The 12,252-nt window shown below is 71.7% G+C and overlaps 1 protein-coding gene across 3 annotated transcripts in view; it reads left to right on the top strand.

Moving 5' to 3' along the window:
• Positions 1–1,732: 1,732 nt before the first annotated feature.
• BAZ2A (bromodomain adjacent to zinc finger domain 2A) overlaps positions 1,733–12,252 on the top strand; it is a 26,790-nt gene continuing 16,270 nt past the window's right edge. Inside the window, exons 1-29 of one of the 3 annotated variants that reach the window (XM_035313207.1) lie at positions 1,733–2,274; positions 2,883–3,464; positions 3,967–4,152; positions 4,770–4,973; positions 5,309–5,536; positions 5,617–5,677; positions 5,774–5,882; positions 6,065–6,166; positions 6,282–6,492; positions 6,618–6,679; positions 6,852–6,917; positions 7,001–7,192; positions 7,340–7,594; positions 7,879–8,093; positions 8,177–8,251; positions 8,440–8,602; positions 8,708–8,767; positions 8,863–8,998; positions 9,084–9,247; positions 9,290–9,727; positions 9,850–10,075; positions 10,234–10,389; positions 10,471–10,634; positions 10,710–10,993; positions 11,076–11,208; positions 11,296–11,442; positions 11,525–11,754; positions 11,842–11,985; positions 12,072–12,252. In XM_035313207.1, the coding sequence (XP_035169098.1) occupies positions 2,139–2,274; positions 2,883–3,464; positions 3,967–4,152; positions 4,770–4,973; positions 5,309–5,536; positions 5,617–5,677; positions 5,774–5,882; positions 6,065–6,166; positions 6,282–6,492; positions 6,618–6,679; positions 6,852–6,917; positions 7,001–7,192; positions 7,340–7,594; positions 7,879–8,093; positions 8,177–8,251; positions 8,440–8,602; positions 8,708–8,767; positions 8,863–8,998; positions 9,084–9,247; positions 9,290–9,727; positions 9,850–10,075; positions 10,234–10,389; positions 10,471–10,634; positions 10,710–10,993; positions 11,076–11,208; positions 11,296–11,442; positions 11,525–11,754; positions 11,842–11,985; positions 12,072–12,240 (5,298 nt within the window). In that variant the 5' untranslated portion in view covers positions 1,733–2,138 and the 3' untranslated portion in view covers positions 12,241–12,252. Of the gene's footprint in view, positions 2,275–2,882; positions 3,465–3,966; positions 4,153–4,769; positions 4,974–5,308; positions 5,537–5,616; positions 5,678–5,773; positions 5,883–6,064; positions 6,167–6,281; positions 6,493–6,617; positions 6,680–6,851; positions 6,918–6,979; positions 7,193–7,339; positions 7,595–7,878; positions 8,094–8,176; positions 8,252–8,439; positions 8,603–8,707; positions 8,768–8,862; positions 8,999–9,083; positions 9,248–9,289; positions 9,728–9,849; positions 10,076–10,233; positions 10,390–10,470; positions 10,635–10,709; positions 10,994–11,075; positions 11,209–11,295; positions 11,443–11,524; positions 11,755–11,841; positions 11,986–12,071 lie in introns of all 3 variants that reach the window. The other 2 variants (XM_035313206.1, XM_035313205.1) reach the window with 2 other exon arrangements.

Here is a 12,252-nt window from a genome sequence, read left to right as displayed (position 1 = left end):
CCCCCCCCCCCCCCCCCCCGCTGCAGGAAGCGGCCGGGAAATGGCAGCCGGGGGTTGCGTCGCCTTGTTTTTGAAACGTCCTCCCCGGCCCGGCCGCGCTTCGCTCCCGGTTCCCCTCCCGGGGCTGCCCGGGGCCACCGAGGACGCTCCCGGGGAGCCCCCGCTGACAACGCCGCCCGCTCGCAGCCCTCGCTCCGGGGGCTTCGGGCCCCGGTGGGATCACGGCCCCCAGCCCAGTTTGCTCGCAGCCGCCCTGACCGGTGCCCACCGCACCGACTGCACCAGCCCCGGGGGACCGGGCACGGCCCCCGCCTCCGTCCGGCCCGGGCCTGGCGCTGCCCCCGGTGCCGGCGCATCCCCGCGGCCAGGCCTTCGCCCTCCTTGCCCGCACGGCTCCGGTTACGGCCTGGCCCAGTTTGCGGCAGGGCCGTGACGGGTGGCCTCTGCCCGCCGCACCCAGGGCTGGCAGCGGGCGGCCGGGTGCTGGCACCGCTCCCGGAGGTGCCGAGGGCGGCTCCGCTCGGGACAGGCCCCGGTGTCCCCGTGCCAGCGCCCGGCGCGCCGTTGGTCCCCAGTGCGAGGCGCTGCCGGACCCCCGCTCCCCTCCTGGGGACGGCGTCGCCGCTCAGCACCGCTCCCTTCCCTGCCCTTCGGCCTCCTGGCGCTTGCTGCCATCGGTTCCCCGTCTTCCCTGCTTTTATTCCGCCCTCTCGGCTGCTGCGCTCCCTCCTGGCTCCTCTCCCCCCCCCGTTGCCTCTGCTCGGCCCCCTCCCAGCGCTGGCGCGCGCCCCAGCCCGCAGCAGCCACCTGTCCGGTTCTGGCACCTCCGGCCGCCTCCTCTGACCTCCCGCGGCCCTGCAGCGCCTTTCCCGGCCGGCACATCAGAGGCTGGGTGGTGCCGGAAAGGTTTTTTTCCTTTCTTCTCATCGGCCTCCGGCCGGCCTTTCCCGGGGGAAGGGTCCGGCGGGCAGGGGCAGAGCTGGGCCGGGGGTGGCGGGGCCGGGATCTGGTCCTAGCTCGCTGTGGGGGGGGGGGACACCCGGGACACCCGGGAGCGCCATGCGTGTGGCAGCTGCGTCACCGCCCATACGGGTTTCTCGGGCGGATGAATCAGCCCGGTGTCCCCGGCGGCCGGGGGGGCTCCGTCCCCGCTGGAGCCCCGGGCGGCGCAGGCTGGGCCGTGATGAAATCCCCGTCCAGGTTTCGACACGGCCGCGCTGCGAGGCCGCGTGCTTGTGGCGGCGACGGCCCTTCCGCAGGGGATGGCGGGGCCAACGCCGCCTCTGCCCTCGGCTGATCGCGGGTTTGCCCTCCGTGGGGTGGGGGACCAGGGGGGTCCCGGGGGTCCCATCTCATCAGCTGGGCCCGCAGAGCCGGCGCGGCTCCTCCTTGGCTCAGGGCGAGGAGCTGGGGACGGCGGGGCACGGAGCCCCCGGCTGTGAAACGAGGCCAGCCCAGATCCTGCCTGGAGCAGCTGATGCGCAGACGTCCCCGGAGCCGCGTCTCGGGAGGGGACGGGCTCTGGGCGGCATGGCCGTGCCCCCTGCGGCATCGCTGAGCCGTGCCGCGGGCAGGGGGGACGCAGGGTCTGAGGGGACTCTGCTGGGAAGCGCAACGTTCCCAGGGGAAGCCGAGGCCACCCCGTGTCCCCACAAGGTCACAGACCCTGGGGGGGGGGGGGGGGGGGGCTCACACCGGGCTCCTGCCCCAGCTCGGGAGCCCAGTGGAGGGGGGGGCTCGGCGCAGAGCTGAGTTCAGTGCAGCAGGAAGGGGAGCAGGCGAGCCTGCTCGGTGGCAGCCATCCCTGGGGACACGGGAGCGCGGTGACGAGCTGCGCTCACGCAGGTGGCAGCTCGGCACACACAGCGCTGCTGGGCCTGGGGCCGGCTTGCCACGGATGCGGCACCTTGGGCTCGGTGAGGGGCCACGGGGGGGCTTTGGCCGCTGCCAGATGGCGGCCAGGGGCTCTCCCTGCCCCCAGCCCCATCCTGCGGGGCACGGCGCCGCCGGCTCTGGGGAGCGGCTGTGCCCAGGCACGAGCGCAGGGCGTGGGGCAGAGCCTCCCACGTGGGTGGGGGCCCCCACCCTGCCCCGCTGGGTGGCCGGGCAGCGTGTAACCTTCTTCTTCCCTCCCAGACATGGACACAAACAACCATTTCAACTTCCCGGGCCTTTCCTCCGTACCTACTGCCTCAGGACTGAAACCCACGCCTTCCTCAGGGGACAGCCTGTACACCAACGGGGCTGCACTCAGCTTCCCCCCGCAAGGGAAAAGTAAGTGCCGCAGCCCCCCCGGGCACCCCACGTCCCCCCGCCAGGCCGCGGTGACGGCGTCCGCCCTCGTTACGGGGGACTTGGCTCACCACTGAACGTGCGTTCGGCAGGGCTGCGCCGCCCCAGCCGTCCCCTCGTGGTTTCACGTCCTTGGCACGAGGAGGGAGCCTCGGCCACGTAGTCTTTGGAAGGTCCCCACCGTGCCAGGGAGTCCCAGGGCAGCGGGGACGGGGGTGAACCTTGGGAGCTTACGCCGGCCACGCAGGGGCTGGGGGCCGGAGGGATCTCTACGCACCCCTGGTTGCTTTGGCCTAGAAAAGAGCGGCCAGGCCGGAACGGGGTCTGCGCGTGGATTTGGCCAGCCGGCTGATCCCTGCGCAGCCCTGCCAGGCACTCGGCTAATCCCCCGCCTCCTGCTGCTCGCAGCCCCACGGGGTCCGTTCCTCCGCTCCGGGAGGGAGCAGCCTGCTCCGTGCAGCGCTGGTGGCGCTGGGGCAGGGCGGGGGGCATCACCCGGCTGTCCCCAAGCCCTCCCGTCTGGCCTGGACGTTGGGAAGTCCCTGCCGTGCCGCTGACGCCTTTGTCTCTTCCCCTCTCGCTCTCCGCAGGCCTGAACGGGGGCATGAATGTCAATGGCTTCTCTACTGTATCTCACACCAGTACTTCAGGGACCTTCACCTCCAGCACGCATTCCTCGGGCACCTCTCACCTCCGCTCCTACGACTGCCTCTGGGACTACGCGCAGTACCAGCCGGCCGGCGCGGGCGGCCTCAAGGACGGCAGCCCCAGCACCGCCCCGTTCCCCAGCCTCGCGCAGTTCCCGCTCAACGGCGTGGCGGGGGGGTCCCGGCCGGCCTCCCCGGGGCACGGCGCCAACCTGCGGGGCACCGGGCAGGAGCTCTGGGGCAACGGCACCCCCGGCTCCATGGGGCTGAACTTTGACTCTCAGGAGCTCTACGACTCCTTCCACGACCAGAACTTTGAGCTGATGCCGAACGGGCCGGCCAGCTTCTACACGGCCTCGCAGCCGTCCCCCATGCTGGGCTCTGGCGAGCCCCCCTTCCCGCTGCCACCGGAGGAGCCAGGCGCCGGCGAGGGCGATGCCGAGGCCGCCAAGGAGATGTCCCCGGCCATCGCAGAGAACGGGGGCGGGCTGGTGGGCAGCATGGAGCTGGAGGACACGCAGCCAGGTAGGAGCCCTGGCTCGGGGTCCCCCGCATCGGGCGTTCTGCTCCCTGGGGTGGGCCGGCCTCACCCCCCTCCGTGAGTCCCATCGGGGTTTGGCCTCGCGGCGTGGAGCAGCTTTTGGGATCTTGTTAGGCTGGGCTGAGTGGCGCCTGTGGCATCACCGCCGGCGGGGCAGCGTTCCCATCCGCCTGCAGAGGCGTGCAGCAGCCGGGGTCCTGCGGCCGCCCACCCGCCACGGGACTCCCTGGGGGCTGGCATCCCGCAGAGACCCCGGGACGGGCGCTGGGAGGGGGCTGGTGGCAGCGTGGCCCTGGGAGGCAGCGGGGAAGGACGGGAGGAGGCTGGGCAGCGAACAGCCGTGGCCTGGGGATGAGGGCAGGAGCAGCGGGTCGGGCAGGAGCAGCGGGTCGCGCCACACACAACGCCTTCGGGGCAGGGCTGGCGGGGCCCCGGGCTGAGTGCCTCCTGCCCCAGGGTTTGTTTTCGGACTCTTGCTCCTTTTAGACTTGAAGCTCTGCGGCTACAACGGCTCTGCCCCCGCCGTGGTGCCGCTCAGCCAGGAGGACTCGGTCCTGGCCCCTGCCGTGGGCAGCGGCTGCCTGGGGGACGCGTCGCCCATCTCGGCTCCGCTGGAGGACGCGCACATCCTGAGCGAAGACCCCCTGGAGCCCTTCGAGTCCCTGGCCGCAGGTAGGGAGCCCGCCGCGGCACTGGGGTCTAGAGGCCGGGCGCGTGCCGGGCAACTCCCGGCCGGCGGCGTGGGGCGGCCGCCTCCGCTCCCGTCCCACCTCCTCCGGGCAGCGCGGGACCCTCTCCCCCGGGGTGACGGCGGAGGCCGATGGCGATGGCGGAGGCCTTCGGCGCTGCCTCCTCCAGCAGCGCCAGCCCTGGGCAGGCGAGGGGCGGGCCCGCGCCCGCGTCCCTCCCGCGCCAGCCCTCCTCCGCGCTCCCTTCCTTCCCTTCCCAGCTCCGTGACGAAGCTGTTACTCAGCGCCTGAACTTCCGCGCTGGTGAACATCGCCGCCACCACGGCCATTTTGGGCTCCGCTTCCCAAAGGAGGGGGCGTGGCTGGGGGGGGGGGCCGCCGAAATCCCTTAACCCCTCTTCTGCCGGCGCCTTTTCGGCTCCGGGGGGAGGGGGGGCGCGGGGGGGTTTGATCGACCCCGAGGCCCTCTCCACCCGGCGGGTCTGGCCGCCCCCCCCCGGGAGCGGAGATGTGGGTTTGCGTGCCCCCAACGTGCTCGGAGACGGGGGGGCCCCCTGCGCGCGGCCCCGCCGAGGTCCTGGTGCTGATCCCCCCCCCCAGACCCAGGCACCGGGGACCTCTACGCGATGGACGACTCGCAGCTGGTGAGCGACAAGTCCCCCCTGGAGGAGCCCCCCGACGTGCCCAGCCTGCGTTGCTCCACCAGCCCCCCCCTCCACGCCGCCGGCCCCTTCAGCCTGCTGGCGGCCGGCCGGCCGGCCCCCCCGCTGCTCGCCAGCCCCGGCTCGCCGCCCGCCCTGCACGGTACGTGGACGGCCCCACGAGCCCCCCGGCTGCCCCCGCGGGGGGAGCACGGCCACCCAGCCGCCGTGCGGCGCCTCTTTGTGCGGGGCCGTGGGCCCCGGCCAGTGGCAGCGGGTGTGTGGGGACCCCGCAGCTCCCGGTGCTGAGCCCGAGGAGCCCCGGCTCGGAGCGTGCTGGGGGGAGCCGGCGCGGGGCCAAATGCTGCCGGGGCTGCCCGCGGGGAGGGGGACGCGCAGCTCTGTCCTCGTGCTCGGCGGGTGGGGGCTGTCCGCTGCCATGGGCGGAGCAGGAAGGGAGCAGAGCTCGCGGTGACGTCCCTGACCTTGGCTCTGCAGACAGCAGCCTAGACCTGAACAGCAGCAGCCACGCGGGGCCGGAGGAGTCGGGGTCCCTGGAGCTCGACGACGCTCCACTGGAGGCAGAATCCGCATCCCCCTCCGCAGAGGAGGAGGAGGAAGAGGAGGAGGAGGAGGAGGAGGAGGCTGCTGACAGCTGTACAGAGGCTTCAGCTGCGCCAGAAGGCGAGAGCGAGGAGGCCGCCCCGCTCAGCGTGTCGGCGGGAGGTGAGGACGGAGCCCCCCCTTGGCTGGGTGCCCAGCGCACCGCCAGCGCTTGCTGAGCTCAGGTCCCCTCTGTCCCGCAGGGGATGTCCCCCGCAGGCGCATCGCCACCCCGGAGGAGGTGCGCTTCCCGCTGCAGCACGGGTACGTGGCCCCGTCCCCGTCCCTCCGCCCCACGGCCGCAGGGCCCCGCGTGGCCGAGGCCGTGCCGGGCCCTGGCTGAGGCGCTCCTGTGCCCAGGTGGAGGAGGGAGGTGAGGATCAAGAAGGGGAACCACCGCTGGCAGGGCGAGACCTGGTACTACGGGCCCTGCGGGAAGAGGATGAAGCAGTTCCCGGAGGTGATCAAGGTACGGCGAGCGGCGAGAGGGCAGCGTCGCCGAAGGGGCCAGGCCCTGCTCAGCCCTCGGCCCTGCCGGAGTCCCCCGCTGCAGAGGGCGGACGCTGTTTGCCGGGGGGCCGGGAGCTCTGAGCCTCATCCTCTCACACACCCTCACGGCCTTCATCTTCCTCTTCCTCCTCCTGCCCCCAGTACCTGAGCAGGAACGTGGTGCAGGACGTCCGCCGCGAGCACTTCAGCTTCAGCCCCCGCATGCCGGTGGGAGACTTCTACGAGGAGCGGGACACGCCGGAGGTGGGCCGGGCACCCGGGCTGTGCTGTGGGACCCCGGGCTGCTCTGCTGGACGCGGCACTGGCAGTGGGGCCGTGGGGGTGTCCCTTCGGGGGGTGACCACCTCGTGTCCCGCAGGGCCTGCAGTGGGTGAAGCTGAGCCCCGAGGAGATCCCCTCCCGCATCCAGGCCATCACGGGCAAGCGCGGGCGTCCCCGCAACGCGGAGAAGGCCAAGACCAAGGAGACGCCCGCCGTGAAGCGTGGCCGGGGCCGGCCCCCCAAGGTCAAGATGGTCGATTTGCTGAGTAAGACAGACGCTCGGCTGCTGAAGAGGCTGGAAGCCCAAGGTACCCCTCCCCGGCCCCTCCAGCTCAGGTGCTGCCCCTCGCAGCCCACCCTGCCGGGGGGCGCCCACTCCGGTGCAGCCCTGGCGCCCGCTCCCTGGTGCCAGCCTCCCTCTCTGCCCTCGCAGAGGTGCTCAGCGATGAGGACAAGCTGAAAATGAGCAAGATCAAGAAGAAAATGAGGAGGAAGGTACGAGTGGCTGTGGGGGGTGGCCAGGACGAGGGCTGGGGGCAGCTCCGGGGTTCCTCCATGTCCCGCAGCTCCGTGGGCCCCAGCTGTGCCCACTGCCTGGGACAGGGGGCTCCTGCTGTTCCCCCCCCCTCAGCTGCCATCTCCCTGAGCTGGGTCTTGTCCCTCCCAGGCCAAGAACAAGCAGAAGCAGGAAGCGAAAGCTCCCAAAGCGAAGGAAGCCAAGAAGAAGACCAAGGTGAGTCTGCGGCGGCTGTGGGGGGCCTGGAGGAGGCAGGGGTGGACCCCCCATCCCCACAGATCCCGGGGCTTGGTTCTCAGGCCAAGGAGAAGAAGGGCAAACCGGAGAAGGGCAAGGAAAAAGTGCGGCCCAAGGAGAAGAAGGGCAAAGGGACTCGCAAGGTGGACAAGGGCGTGTTGGCCCAGCGGCGCCTGGAGGAGCGGCGGCGGCAGCAGCTCATCCTGGAGGAGATGAAGAAGCCCACGGAGGACATGTGCCTGGGGGACCACCAGGTGGGCTGGGCCTTGCGGCGACATGTGGGGGGAGCCGGCCGGGCCAAGCCTATGGACAGATAGAGCCTGGCCGGTGCCTCGAGCCCACGGGCAGATAGCCCGGCTGGTGCCTCGCGTGCCCTGACCACCTCCTCTCCTGCCCTGCAGCCGCTGCCGGCCTACTCCCGCATCCCGGGCCTCGTCCTCCCCAGCCACGCCTTCTCCAACTGCCTGACCGTGGTGGAGTTCCTCCAGAGCTACGGCAAGGTCCTGGGCTTCGACCCGGCCAAGGACGTGCCCAGCCTGTGCACGCTGCAGGAGGGGCTGCTGGGGGTGGGTGACAGCGCGGGCGAGGTGCAGGACCTGCTGGTGCGGCTGCTGCAGGCTGCGCTCTACGACCCCGGGCTGCCCCCCTACTGCCAGGTGAGCGGCTGCGTCCCCGTCCCCGTGTTCACTGTCACACGTGGGCAGCAGGGCTGTTGGCACCCACGAGGCGCCCGCGCTGCGCTCCAGGAGGTGCTGTCCTTGCTGCAGCCTCCCCTGCCTCTCCTTGTGCCCCTCCAGTTCCCAGCCTCGTCCGTGAACACCCCTGGGTTCACCCCCTCTTAGGCTTGGCTTGTCCCAGCTCAGCTGCTGGTGTCCCCATCCATTTTTTTTCCCTTCCTGCTGACCTCCCATGCTCCCTAACATCCCTTCTTGCTCCGCAGTCCCTGAAGATCCTGGGGGAGAAGGTGTCAGAAATCAGCCTGAACCGTGACACCGTCTCCGAGGTGCTGCGCTGCTTCCTCACGGCGTACGGGGCGGAGGACGAGCTGTGCGAGGGGCTGCGCACGAAGCCCTTCCAGGCGCTGCCCCCCGACAAGAAGGCCGCCATCCTGGCCTTCCTGGTGAACGAGCTCAACAGCAGCACCCTCATCATCAAGTGAGCGCGGGCTCGGGGCGAACGTGGGCTCTGCTCCTGTCCTCTCGGAGCCGCGTGGAGCTGAGCCCCTTGTCTCCTTGCAGCGAGATCGACAAGACCCTGGAGAGCATGGCCAACTACAGGAAGAGCAAGTGGATCATCGAGGGCCGGCTGCGCAGGTGGGCGCTGCGCCACGGGACGCGGCTGGCTCCTGCCCGCGGTCTCCAAAACCTTCCCCTCCGCGCCCCCGGGGCTCGAGCAGGCTTGGGGCGTTCTTGCAGTGCCGCCGGGTGCCTGCACGCCTCAGCTTGCCGGGGAGCGAGGCAGAGAGCAGGCGGGTGCTGGATGCTGCGCCGCGTCTCGGCAGGTTGAAGGTGGCCCTGGCCAAGAAGACGGGGCGCCCCGAGTCAGAGATCACGGGCCTGGACGACGGGCGGCGCAGGCGCAGCTCCCGCCTGACGGAGGAGCCCAGCCTGGAGCTGGAGGAGGAGGAGGAGACCCGAGGACGCAAATCACGCCGGGACGAGGAGGTGAGGATGTGGCCACCGGGGACAGGGAGCAGCTCGGGACAGCCTTAGGGGGATCTCTTCCCGGTCCTGCCGATGCCTCCCTGACAGGTCCCTTGCCTCCCCCAGGCCGACACATCCGCCTCCAGCGTCCCCGAGCTGGAGCGGCAGATCGAGAAGCTGGCCAAGGTGAGCAGGAGGCGGAGGGCCTGCGGCTGGCCTGGTGCTGCGGGTCCCCTGGTGCCCGTCCCTGCGGTCCCTCACCGCCCGCGTTCTCCCCGCAGCGGCAGATGTTCTTCCGCAAGAAGCTGCTCCACTCCTCGCAGACGCTGCGGGCGGCCTCGCTGGGCCAGGACCGGTACCGGCGCCGGTACTGGGTGCTGCCCCACCTGGGCGGGATCTTCGTGGAGGGTGCGGAAGGTGAGCGGGGACTGGGCTCCAGGGCCGCGCTGCAGACCCCCTCACCGCTGCAGACCCCACCCTTCACCTCCCGCTGTCCTCACAGCAGCCGATCCGGCTCCCGAGGAGCACCCTGAGGAGAAGCCTTCCTCCCACGTGGCGCCGGTGAAGGAGGAGCCGATGGACGTGGAGGTGCCCGTCCCCATCCCCGTGCCCGTGCCCAGCCGGGTGAACTGCACAGTCTCGCGTGCCCGGGGTCGGCCGCGGAAGATCAAGGAGGAGTCGCGGAAGAGCAAGGAGGAGCCGAGGAAGAGCAAGGAGGAGCCGAGGAAGAGCAAGGAGGAGCCGCCCCCACCCTGCAGGCCCAAATCCCCACCCATCAACGGGGTCCTGGAGGAGCCGATGACCCTGGGGCAGAGCCAGCACGACCTCAGCCAGTCCGCCTTCCTCTCCTGGCTGAGCCAAACGCAGTCATCCCTGCTCAAGGACTCGGTCCTCACCCCGGACAGCAGCCCCGGCAAGGGGGAAGGGGGGTTTCAGCCGCTCAAGACCCCGGCCAACCCCACGGTGGAGGAGGAGAGCACCACAGAGGCCGTAGAAAAGCGGGGGCCCTGGTTCAACCTGCTGCCCCGGACACCCTGCGACGACCGACCCCCCCTCGCTACCTCCTCAGCCGAGCCCTCTCCGCGCACCAGCTCGCAGCCCCGCGGCCAGCCCCGGGGCGAGCAGCCCAAGGCCTCGGCCAGGCAGGTGGGTGCCCGGGGCCGACCGCAGTGGCCGGGGCACGGGGAGGGGGCCGAGGGGTGCTGGGGCAGGGGGGCAGGGAGCAGGTGCGGGGCTGTCCCTTGTCCAACGGGCTCTGTCCCCTCCAGCTGAACGGGCTCCCCGCTGATGACCCCACGTCTCCCCTGCTCGCTTCCACCCCGGTCCACGCTGGCGCCAAGGCCCACGGCGCCTGCCCCAGGAGCCGGAGCAGCCTGGAGAAGCTCCAGGACGTGCCGGGGCAGCCCAAGCGCCGAGGGCGGCCTCCGACCAAGTTCTTCAAGCAGATCGAACAGAAGTACTTGACCCAGCTGACGGAGCAGCCCGTTCCCCCGGGTGAGAGCTCTGCCGGAGGCCCTGGCTCCCAGGCCAAGCCGTGGCCTTGCTCCTCTCCGGGGAAACCCGTTGGGTTTTGGGGCCAGCTCTGCCACACGAGGCCGTGGGGCAGGGGGTGCCGGCGCCCCAAGGCTGAGCTGCGTGGTGCTGCCTTGCAGAGATGCAGAGCGGCTGGTGGTGGCTGCAGGACCCCGAGGAGCTGGAGGCGGTGGCTCGCGCGCTGCACCCGCGGGGCATCCGGGAGAAGGCGCTCCACAAGCACCTCACCAAGCACAAGGAGTACCTGCGGGAGGTCTGCCTGCGCGCCACCACGGGTAAGAGCTGCCCGCTTGGGCCAGGGCATGGGTCTGGCTCCACCCCCCCCCCCCCCCACCAACCCCCCGCTCTGTCCCCAGATCCCATCTTCCACCGGCGCCCCGAGGCGGCCGGTGCCGCCGTGTCTCAGGAAGCCCTGGCTCAGTGGTCGGTGATGGAGAAGGCCTACGAGACCGACCTCTCCATCCTGCAATGGGTGGAGGAGCTGGAGCAGCGCGTGCTGATGGCTGACCTGCAGATCCGGGTAGGCGCTGGGCCGGGGGTTGCCCGCGTGGCGGCCTCGGGCCGGGCGCCCTCCCTGAACCCCTCTCTCCCGCAGGGCTGGACGTGCCCCAGCCCCGACTCCACGCGGGATGACCTGCGGTACTGTGAGCACAAGGTGGAGCCCCTGGAGGACATCACGGTCCGGAGCCGGCGGGACGGGCTGCCGCTGTGCCGCGAGCGCACCAACCCCCTGGACCTGGCGGTCCTGCGGCTGGCGGCGCTGGAGCAGAACGTGGAGCGGCGCTACCTGAAGGAGCCGCTGTGGCCCCTGCACGAGGTGGTGGTGGAGAAAGCCGTGCTGAGCGGCCCCGAGGAGCTGAGCCTGGGCACCACCGAGATGTGAGCCCCTTGTCCGCGCGGGGTTGGGGCCGGTGGCGGGACCCCCGGGGCTCGGCTGAGCCCCGCGTCCCTCCTCCCGCAGCGCCTACGAGATCACGCCCCGGGTCCGGACGTGGCGGCAGACACTGGAGCGGTGCCGCAGCGCGGCCCAGGTCTCCCTCTGCATCTACCAGCTGGAGAAATCCATCGCCTGGGAGAAGTCGGTCAACAAAGTGGTGAGAGCCCGCGCCCTGCTGGGGGGGGAGAAGCAGGGGGGGGCCCGCACCGTGGCATCCCTGACCCCCCCCTGCCGCACCCCGCAGACCTGCCTGGTGTGCCGGCGCGGGGACGACGACGAGCACCTGCTGCTGTGTGACGGCTGCGACCGCGGCTGCCACCTCTACTGCCACCGGCCCAAGATGACGGAGGTGCCCGAGGGCGACTGGTTCTGCTCCGTCTGCGTCTCCCAGGTGGGTGGCGGGACCCCCCCGGGCTCCTGCAGCTCCCCCCCAGCTCTGATCCCCTGGTGACCCCCTCCCGGTCCCCCCGCAGGCGGAGGCGTACCGGGACCCCAGCTCGCCCCGGCGAGGCAAGAAGCGGAAGCGGGGACGCCTCCTGGGGGGGGGCTCGGCGGCGGAGGAGGAGGAGAGCCCCCGGCGCCGGGCGGCCTCGCGCCGCCGCGAGGGGCTGCCGGTGCCCCGCCACGCCGCCGAGGGGCTGTCCCCGGCCAAGCGGCGCGGTGCCACGCTGCGGAGCCAGCCCAGCGACCTGACCTTCTGCGAGTGAGTGCTCGGGGTGACGGGGGGGTCGCAGGGGGGGGACACATGGAGCCCCCAGGCCACCTCCCCACCGCCTCCTTCCCTCCCCAGGATCATCCTGATGGAGATGGAGTCGCACGAGGACGCCTGGCCCTTCCTGGAGCCGGTCAACCCGCGCCTGGTGCCCGGCTACCGCAAGATCATCAAGAACCCCATGGACTTCGCCACCATGCGCGCGCGGCTGCTGCGGGGCGGGTGAGCGCAGGGGGTGCCCCCAGCCCATGACCCCCCCTGACCCCCACCCCGCTCCCCCCCCGGCCCTGACCTCCGTCCGCCCGCAGGTACTCGAGCTCGGAGGAGTTTGCGGCCGACGCCATGCTGGTGTTCGACAACTGCCAGACCTTCAACGAGGACGACTCAGACGTGGGCAAGGCTGGGCACGTCATGCGCAAGTTCTTCGAGAGCCGGTGGGAGGAATTTTATCAGGGAAAGCACGCGGCCCGGCCGTGAGCACCCCCCCCC

This window comes from Oxyura jamaicensis (genome assembly GCF_011077185.1).
Source record: "Oxyura jamaicensis isolate SHBP4307 breed ruddy duck chromosome 31 unlocalized genomic scaffold, BPBGC_Ojam_1.0 oxy31_random_OJ73, whole genome shotgun sequence".
Taxonomy (NCBI): domain Eukaryota; kingdom Metazoa; phylum Chordata; class Aves; order Anseriformes; family Anatidae; genus Oxyura; species Oxyura jamaicensis.
Note: the sequence above shows the minus strand (reverse complement) of the source record. Positions and strands in the feature narration are given on the sequence as shown.